The 10,336-nt window shown below is 40.6% G+C and overlaps 1 protein-coding gene across 1 annotated transcript in view; it reads left to right on the forward strand.

Annotated features, from left to right (window-relative positions):
• The window catches only part of MPPED2 (metallophosphoesterase domain containing 2), a 212,137-nt gene that overhangs the window by 58,315 nt on the left and 143,486 nt on the right, over positions 1 to 10,336 (forward strand). Inside the window, exon 3 of the mRNA XM_027837838.1 lies at positions 4,265 to 4,446. Coding sequence (XP_027693639.1) covers positions 4,265 to 4,446 — 182 coding nt within the window. The remainder of the gene's footprint in view (positions 1 to 4,264; positions 4,447 to 10,336) is intronic.

The raw sequence follows: 10,336 nt of genomic DNA on the forward strand, positions 1-10,336 counted from the left end.
TAATTACATAATTTTAAAAATTCAAAAATAATGGATATGAGGGAGGTTTTATGGGATAGTGTAAAGAATATGAAAAACTATGAGATAGAACATCTGAGTTATAAACAGTGATGAACATGTTCCCTAACTTGTCCCTCATTTTAGCAGTATTAATTGTTAGTATTACTTGTTACTTGTTAGTATTAATTATAGTATGTTATATATACTATAATTATAGAATACTCATTTTAGTAGTTAATATTACTTATGTTAGTAGTAGTATTAATTATAGTAATTATATAATTTTAAAAATTCGAAATTAATGGATATGAGGGAGGTATTATGGGATAGTGTAAAGAATATGAAAAACTATGAGATAGACCATCTGAGTTATAAACAGTGATGAGAATGTTCCCCATCTTGTCCCTCATTTCAGCAGTGTCTGCAGAAGAACACCTCATCCCAGATCACATCCTTCACTTGGGGTTGCCTCAGTCTTCTCATCCCCCAAATAGCTTGTCCACTTGCTTGGACATCTCTTGATCACTTCTACCTTCTACTTTCTTCTGCCTCCTCTTAGACTGTAAGGCATAGTGTTGTCATCCAACCCTGTGGTACTACTCACCCGTGTTGGTGTATGAGAATTGTCTCTTGCCTTTTCCACATCATTTGGTGTAATGAAAGGTGGTGGACCCTTCTTTTCATTGTCCTTATTTCAAGTCTGTGTTTACTTTTTTCAGCCTTTTCTATTTTTTTCCAATGCTATTCATCCAACCCTACTTTGACTTTCCAGCATTCTCATTCTCTCTCTCTCTCTCTCTCTCTGTCTCTCTCTCTCTGTCTCTCTGTCTCTCTGTCTCGCTCACAAGAATTTACAGTGTCTCCATCTTGGATAATAAAATCCTAGATTCAGAACTGGGAAGGGACCTTTAAAAGGCAGAATGCAGTGCAGGGGAAAGATTGCCAGATTGTTGGTGAGAGAACCTAGGTTCAAATCCTCCCTCCGATGCAATCTGCTTGGCCATAGGCAAGTCACTTACTTCTCTGGTCTCGTTTTCCTCATCTGTAAAACAAAGAGGTTAGACTAGATGACCCTGGAGATTGAGCCTCAGATCTTAATCAGTTACATGAGGGGGTTAGAGTAGATGCCCTTTAAAGTCTCTTCCAGTTTTAAATTGATCATCCTATCATCTGATGACCTTAGAGGTCCAACTACTGCATTTTCTGTTTTACAAATGAGGAAGCTAAAGACCAGAGAGGTTATTTGACTATCCTAACCCCTGTCCCTATTGGATGCTGGTGATTTCTGTTTTACCTAGCGATGCTGGTGTTATTGGAACCGTGGCTTTCTCTGCATGTCCGCTTTCCTACCTCACTGACGTGATTTCTTACTCCGCACCTAACTGAAGAAAGAGATTTTTGCCCATCAGTGTTCCTCTTCATTACTCTTTGGTATGACTATTATTTAATTGATAATTCTACTTGGTGCCAGTTTCTGTGGAAGACAGATTATAGGATCACTGCAGCACTATTGCTGAAAAGGACCTCAGAGGGCATCTTGTCTAACCCTTTCATTTTTCAGATGAGAGAAAGCATCTGAGCAGACACTGACCAGTCCTTTGCACTTGACTCACTAAGTTTATGCCTAACATAGAATTTAGGAGAGAAGTAAGGAGGAAAAGTGAAGTAATTTGGTCCCCCGAACTAGGCAGCTTCCTAGGATGAGGAGATTTTGGTAGTAAAGGAGTTATTTTAGTCACTTTCTGGGTGATGAATCCCAAGTGCTAATAACGATGTCCCCATGACAGATTGTGATGGGCTCCCCAGGGAGGTTAGGCACGGCAAAAATGATTTGCAGACTATGGCTGGGTTTGAGAATTAGCTGAAATGGCAGACAGAAGCATAGGAGAAATCAGGCCTTTGTCCATAAGATGCCAAGCACATCCAAGTGTCTTAGCGGTGTAATGCCATACACACAGCAACATATTTAAAAGTGTTTCTGTTTTTGACTGATTTTTTTTCATGGTCATCCACGTCTTTGGGGACGTTGTTGTGGGAAGTACAAACTATTATAGCCCCAAAGGTTGAGTTCCCTGTTTTTTGGTTCAGAGATGCTTGGAGAATGACAAAAGTGTGTTTCTGCAGTGGAAGCAGGCATTTGTTTCTTTTGCTGTCCAGGGAAACCATTCTTAGGAGACGGGAGGTGTTGATAAGCTTTAAGCCGCTGAGACTCCATATTTACTTTGCAATATATTTCTCAAAAATTTCAATTTACTGTCTGTAATGGAAAGGATGGAGCCAAATAAAAAAGCCCAACTGCATATCATCACAGTTCTCCCCAGGTTGCTGGTGGTATCTCAGTGGATTAGTGAATTTTCTCCGTGGTAACAGTGTTATTAATTTCTTACTCTCATGGGAAAAATCCATTAATTGTAGGTTGAAGTTAAAATTTCTTTTTGGGTTTCCAATTAGACCCACAGTGATAACCAGGTCGATGTGCCATATAGTCATGCAATCTGCTCATTATTTTATTTTTTGGCAGTGAGGAGCTATGCAACAGTCAAAGAAATGCAGAAACACCTGCAGGTTGCTAACCAGAAGCTTTCTTTTGCTAGTTGAGAATGATTTTGCAAAGAAACAAACAAAAAATATGATTGTTTCTTTAAAAATATATAGTTTTTAAAAAGAATAAAGCAAAAGGGTATCAGCATAATATGCCTGTAATTTCTTGATGTTACTGCTTCACTGTGTAATATGGAGCATGGTCTAGTCTCTTGTCAGTGTAGATGCCTTAGGAAATGTTACTACTGACATATCCTTCCCCATTCTTACTGTCCTGTTGAGTATTTGCTCTTCTCCTGAACTTTTCTTTATACCCTTATAAATTCTTCATCCCTTCTTCCCAGGTTAGCCCAAATAAATGTGTGTTTTATCTAAAAAATGAACAGAAGTTGCCTGATTAAATTCCCCTAAAGCATACCTATACTGGAAAATACTGGGCATGATCAATGCCAGGTGCTGGAAAAGTCTGATTGCCATTTTACCACTTAGCTAATTTAGAACATTTTGTTGCCTTCCAACTATGAAGCCAGGATGTTGTTTCATTTTCTAAATTTGGCCTGGGAGTTTTGCATTTTCATCTCATGGCTGGTATAATTCCACTGTGCTTGAGTTTTGTCTACAAAACTTTCTCTCTCTCGATGCTTAGATGTTGGTAGGTATCTGTCGCAAAACACACACTTTTTAGGTGTGTGACCCTGGGCAAGTCACTTAATCCAGTTTGCCCCAGTTCCTCATCTGTAAAAATGGGCTGGAGAAAGATGTGGCAAACTACTTCAGTATTCTCACCAAGAAAACCCCAGATGGGGTCACGAAGAGTCAGACATGACTGAAACAACTTGATGATATTAAAAAAAAAAAAACAATTCTCTTCCCAAGGCACTTACTAATGTCATATTAACCAAAAGATAATTAAGATCCTTGATTTAGTGTTGGAAGAGAGCTCGGGGATCATCTAGGCCAGCTCCCTCATTTAGCAAGTTGCCTGAGGTCAAAGGTAGTGAAATGGCAGAGCTAGCATTTGAACCCAGATCTTCTGATATGAAAATTAGGGTTCTTTCTGTTAAACCACACTGCCTCCTCAGGGTTATCTACTCTGCTCATTTTAGACAACAAAGATTTTTTGGGGAGCATCAGGCACCCTAAGCTACTTTGTGACTATCTTAGCTGAAATAGGAAGATAGCGTTTCAATTGATTCTGTAGATAATGAGAAGGAATTACTTGGTTTTTTATTGTTTCCCTGACTGGGGAGCTGCTCTTGCCCCTCAGTTGGTTTAAGATTCTTAGACTCTACTTTGTCAATTACTTAATTGGTTAATTTATACATTTTGAAGTAAGAATAAACAATTTTTTATTTCATAAGGAATTGTAGGAACAGTTTGAAAATAAATGATAAGGGAATGTCATAACTTTAATTACCACAGTTCAGTATTCTTAATCACCTGGTTCAGTATATTTCAGCTGACCCCATTTTACCACATACATCCCCCCCCCCCAACCAAGTTTTCCTGCCAGGTAAGTCTTTGTGAATTTGACTGGGTGGGTTGTTGACAAGTGGCAAACTCTCCTTGCCACCAAACGTCTCCCCTCCTGTGATAGCCGTTTCTGCCGTTCTGCCAAACGCTCTGAGTGTGTACCCTGATATTGATCAATATTTGTTTGTGATAATACGTGTGAGGGTTCGAATGCATTTAACTGTTGTGGGATCTGTTATGTCTGCTTCAGGGTCGACCCTATCCCATACGACACTCCAAAACCAGCGGGCCACACACGGTTTGTCTGCGTCTCAGACACACACTCCAGAACAGATGGTATCCAGATGCCTTATGGGGACATCCTTCTCCACACAGGCGATTTCACCGAGCTGGGACTGCCCTCAGAGGTTAAGAAGTTTAATGACTGGTTAGGTAAGGAATTATTACGTTCTGGTGACCCCAATTAACCTTTCCCATCTAAGTGTCACTCACTGTGTCCTAATTGAATTAGAGCCCTTGGAAAGCAGCTCATCCACTTCTCTATGATATGTAGTGGTGTCTAGCTTGGATCTAATGCTCCTAATTAAAGATGAATTTTTAGATATTTAACTGTCTGATGTATCATGTGCTGATGGGGCTTCCGTGCCTGTGGGACAAAGGGAAGGAAAGGTTTGTTTCCCATTTTATTGTACCCATGCTTTTTGAATGAATGCTCGATGGCACATGGAAGATATTTTTTTATTGATTGTTTGGGAATGGATTGTCTCTGCACGTGTTCTCAGAGCAAAACAAAATAAAAATGTGTAAATGAACTATGAGAGAGAGAACATTTCTAAGAAATGCAAATGGTGTCAAACTTGATAAATGGTACAGAGCCAAGTGCCAGTGCGAGCAGAGCAGCAGGACGGTGGCTTATGCCAAGGGTTAGGTTTTTTTCTTTTTCTTTTCTTTTTTTCCCTGAGAGTGCCTGTGGAGACCCAGAGTAGAGTAGATTTGTGAAGAAGCTCGGCTAGAATTTACCATTCACCTCCTGAGTGACTGAAGTTTGAGGAAACCCACCATAGTGTTTGATAAATTAATAGAAGTCACAAAAGTGTCACCAAAGACCAATAGAAAAGGGTTACAAAAGGCAGTGGATTCTCTATTAGCCCTTTGCCCAACATTGATATCATGAGAAAATTACAGGGTCATTTACATCCAGAACTAGTGAAATAATAACAGTCTCTGACTTCAAGGAGCTTATAATCTAGTAAGAGAGAAAGAATAGGGACACAAATAACCATAATACAAATTAGAGTATGATGAATACATAAGAAGCAATAGCAATAATAATAATAATAATAATAATAATAACTGATACTTCTATAGAGCTTTTTAAAAGTTTGTAAGCCCCTTTACTGTACTTTGTCACTTGAGCCTCATACCAGCCCTGCACAGTAACTACAGTTATTATGCCTTTTTTTTACAGATAAGGAAATAGAAGGCCAGAGATGTGAGGTGACTTTCCCAGAGGCACAGACCTAGTAGCAGAGATGGTTTTCAAAACTAGGTCTTCTCCAGTCTGAGGCCAGCTTTCTGATATGGCTAAAGAAAGAGAGAATTCATCCTTTAGAGATTCTTCAAAACATTTTAGTCCATTAGTGGGGTTGGCCTCACACAGTGAATATTGTCACAGTGAAGTGTCTACTGATAATTGTGCAAAAATTTAGTGCTTAAACTCAGTTTTTGCTTAGATTATCCAGATAATCTTGCTGGGATATGCAGGTATCCATGCCTCCCCCCAAGGTGGTTAGCTGATTTTATATACATGCACACACACACACACACACATACATAAACACATAGGTCAGAAGGGCAGTGTGTCATAATTGTTAGCGAGCTGTCAGAAAGATCCAGGATTAAGTCCCACCTTAGACACATAGTGACTCCCATAAATGTCATTCAACCTAGCTGCTCTGGCATCTTGTTAAGATTGTAAGGGATAGATCATCTGACAATTGGGATTTCCTTGTACTAATAAAATCAGAATTTTTATCAAATGTGCACCCCTCCCAGTCTCATCTCTATCTTTATTTCTCTCTACCTCTGATACAGGCACATATACATATACACATATGTATACACACATATACATACACATATATGTATACCCATATAAACAAACACATACATATTTATTTATACACATGTATGCATGTGTGCATACACACATATATACACATACACATATGTATATATGATGTACCTCCATTCATGGAATTATATAATTGTAGAACTGGAAAGAACTTTATAAATCAGCATAAATTTTTACCCACATTTTTACAGTGACTTTACTGAGGTCACACAATTATAGATGGGGGCAGAGCCAAGATTAGACTTATGGACTCATAGAGCTGGGAAGGACCTTAAAATCATCTAATCCAAGATACCAGTTTTATAGATGAGGAAATCTAGGTCCAGAGGAACTTGGCTAAGATCACACAGGAAGTCAGTGACATTTTAACCCAAGCCTTCTGACCCTTTTCTGCTCAGCTATTGGTCAGCACCCTGTGACGAAAGCATACCTTGATAAATGTCATTGCGTGTTCAAAGGTACTAATCTCCCCCCAAAAAAAAAAAGAGCGAGATTTAGGCAGTAGAACCAACACACGGAAATAGGAAAAAGGATTTGCTCTAAAGCGTGAAGCATTTATTAAACCCCTACTGTGTGCACAGCAGTGTGCTGGGTGCCAGGAATGCAAAGAAAAGAAAGAAACAATGGCTGCCTTCAATGAGGTTGTGTTTCTATTAGGATTTGTCATTTTAACTCAGTCACAGACTCTGGGCTCTTTCTGTAACCTTTTTTTTTTCCCCCTCCCTGGTTATCTTCTTGCTGAATTAAGTTTTCATAATTACTTGTCTCTCTTAATTGTTATGCAGAATAATGAGGAAATGATTGGTAATTGTACATGTTTGCAGTTCCTTAATAACAGAATAGGACACAGGGAAAATGTGAGTAGCAATAATAGAGACTAACACTTATTTCTCACATTAAGCTTTGGAAAGCAGCTGAGTGGCTCAGTAGAGAGAGAAATGGACCGAGAGGCAGAAGAGCCTGAGTTCCAATCCAGCCTCAAACAGTGCAAGTCCCAGAGAGTAGCTGGAAAGAGGTAGAGTAGTTAGAGAACTAAACTCAGAATCAGAAAAACCTGGGTTCAAGGACCACCTCAACCGCATATTAGCTTTGTGACTGGGCAAGTTGCTTAACCCTCCCAAGCCTCAGTTTAATCATCTGTCCAATGGGGGTAATGACAGCACCTACCCAGAAGGTTATTGTGAGGACCTAATGAGATAATGTGTATAAAGCACTTTGCAGTTCTTGTGGTGCTACATAAATTATTGTTGTTGTTATTTTTATGTTTAGAGATATTATTATTGTCGTGGTTTCGGGCAGCTAGGTGGTGCAGTAGATAGAGTGCTAGATCTGGAGTCTGGAGGGCCTGAGTTCAAATCCAGCATCAGGCACTTGTTAGCTGTGTGACCCTAGGCAAGTCACTTTACCCTGTTTGCCTCAGTTTCTTCCTCTGTAAAATGAGCTGGAGAAGGAAATGGCAAATGACTTTAGTATCTCTACTAAGAGAACCCCAGTTGGGGTTGCTGAGAGTCAGATACGATCGAAAACAATTGAACAACAACAACAAATTGTTGTTATTGTTATAGGTGGAGGTATTATTGTCGAGTTTAGAAACTGAGAACATGTACTGTGCTATCCCTCTTTAGTTCAGGGAAATTACCTCCTCCCATTGAAAAACAAACAGATAAACAAGGCTTGGTTGTGCTCTACGTAGCAGCTTATTCTCATCAAGCTCTTGACTCATAGTATCATAGCTCTTGAGGTGGGGGGGCCCTGGGGGACCATCTAGGCCCACCCGTCATTTTGTAAATAAATATGTATGAATAAATAAAGGTTAAGGCCTTGCCCAAAGTCTCTCAGGTAGTAAACATCCAAGGGAGAATTTGAACTAAGGACTTCTCCCTCCAGAGTCAGAATATTCGTCCATCAGACCTACAGCTCATTGGTTTTAGCATATACTTGGCTGAGTCTATGCTAAACCAGAGGCTGAGATGTGCTCAAAATATCCTTTCCTAGGGACTGAGATCCCATGCAAATACCCCCTTGGCTGGTATTGTGTGGGATCCTAGGTAGCTGAATGACTTGTAATTTCCATGTTATACCTACTGGATCCAGGGCCAGCCTTTTGTATAAGCAAGTGAGCTGTAGAGTTTGCCGTGAGGCCACTGAGAGACCTACCTGCCCATCCGTTTCTACCCACCTGCCTCTAAGTCTGAATTCCCATCCTGACTCACTCTTATGACTTAAAGCATTGCAGGCCCCTGGTGATAGAGTATAACAGTAAGCTCCCTCCTCCAAATTCTTTTATCAGATTAGTTGGCAGAAAGCAGCATTGCCTGTTTTCATTAGTCTGATAAATGAAGGGGACACAGGACAGACACAGTCGGGGGACCTGGACTGCTAATACAAATGTCAAATGTATGTAGCATTTTAAAGTTTGCATGCTTTTGATTTTGCAAATGAGATGATACAAGAATTCTTATCCCCATTTTCTAGATGTGGAAACTGAGGTGAAAGGGAGTTGAAACACCCCATCAGAAGGGGCTGGGGTTTGAATTCAGTCAGGCCTTTCGCTTCCAAGTCTGGTATGGTTCTGTACCCAGGTGACCTAGCCACAAGGTTGCATAGGGACTCTGAGGGAGAGAGAGAGAGAGAGAGAGAGAGAGAGAGAGAGAGTATCTCCTACTGATTAGTTATAGCCTTGCCCTTGTGATCCTTTCTGGTAGGACAAGACTGTAGATAAAACTGTGTCATAACATATTCCATGTTTTTGGTATTAAGAAATTCCTTGGGATGGCTCAGAAATGAACCTTTCTTATATTGAATTCTGCAGGGCAATATATTTGGGTCGATTCTTGGGGAAAAATATTAGGATGATGAAAAAAAATCTTAGAATGTGCATCTTTTCCATTATGATGAATGGGTTCGTTACAGTGGTAGCTGCCTATGGTTTTTTGCCATACTATCATTTCATTCAGTTAAATAATCCTTTAAATATGGCATTAGGCAGATCAGTTAACCTTTCTGGACCTCTGTTTCCTTATCTATAAAATGAAGGGGTCGGCCTAGATGACATCTAAGGGGTCCCTTCCAGCCCTAATGCTATGATGTAGGATATCAAAACTCAGAGAGCTTAAGGGGCATACCTAGAGTTGCACTGCCTCCAAGTCCAGCATTCTTCCCAATGTAACACTTTGTTGTGGTTCAGTCGTTAATTTGCCACGTCCTTCTCCAGCTCGTTTTACAGATGAGGAAACTGAGGTAAACAGGGTGCAGTGACTTGAGCAAGATCACACAGCTAAGAAGTGTCTGAGGCCGGATTTGAACTCGGGAAGATCAGTCTTCCTGATTCCAGGTCCAGCACTCTATCCACTGTACCACCTAGCTGCCATAACATAATTCCTCTCAATTTTTTTCACCTCCTTTTCCATCTTTATCATCTGCAGGTGCTGGGAGCAAGCTTCCTCCCCGAACCCTATCCTTTCCTGCCTCAGTTAAACCCAGCCGGTTAACAGCCTCTGAAGTTCCTACTGCCTAACCCACACCCTAGTTGCTAGAGTTCCCATCTCCGTCCCCAGATGAAGCCTCGTCCCCACCCTCCCCCATCTGAGAGCCATGAGCAAGGCTGTTACAGGAGGGAGAAGGGCTGAAACCAAGGAGGGTCGGGTGGAGCCTCACTCTTGGCATCCCCAGCTGGAAAGCAGGATGGATTTTCCCATGGAAACAATGTTATATAGGGTGGTTGGATTCCCAACTATATTATGGGTAAAATTGGCTTTTGTGGGCTGACCTGGAAACCTAGCAGCACTTTATAGCATTGTTTCTGTGGGAAAATGCCTTCCAAGCTCCTAGCCAGCTGACTTAACAGACTTAACTTTTGAAACACAAGTCACTTATAAAGTTGGGAGTTTCTTGCATGGTGAGTTACTTTGTAAGGTTATTTGCTGTTAGGAAATCACCCTGGAAAAACACAAAAAGATCTGTAATAATCACACTTCCCTACCACTTCTGGTATCCTTTTAATACCTCCTTGCATGTTACCCCTGTCTCTTCACTCCATTCTTTGTTCCGTATCTTCCTCCATCCCTGGTTCTCTGTAGTTCCTGGAGTACTCCTCCGATGTCAGCCGCTGTACACACAGACATCAGAGGGTCCCAAGCCCTTCATTATCCATTGCCACCCCGGTTCGATTCGAAATAAAAAAAAAAA

The sequence above is a fragment of the Vombatus ursinus genome, unplaced genomic scaffold (assembly GCF_900497805.2).
Source record: "Vombatus ursinus unplaced genomic scaffold, bare-nosed wombat genome assembly UNPS02014822.1, whole genome shotgun sequence".
NCBI classification, from domain to species: Eukaryota; Metazoa; Chordata; class Mammalia; order Diprotodontia; family Vombatidae; genus Vombatus; species Vombatus ursinus.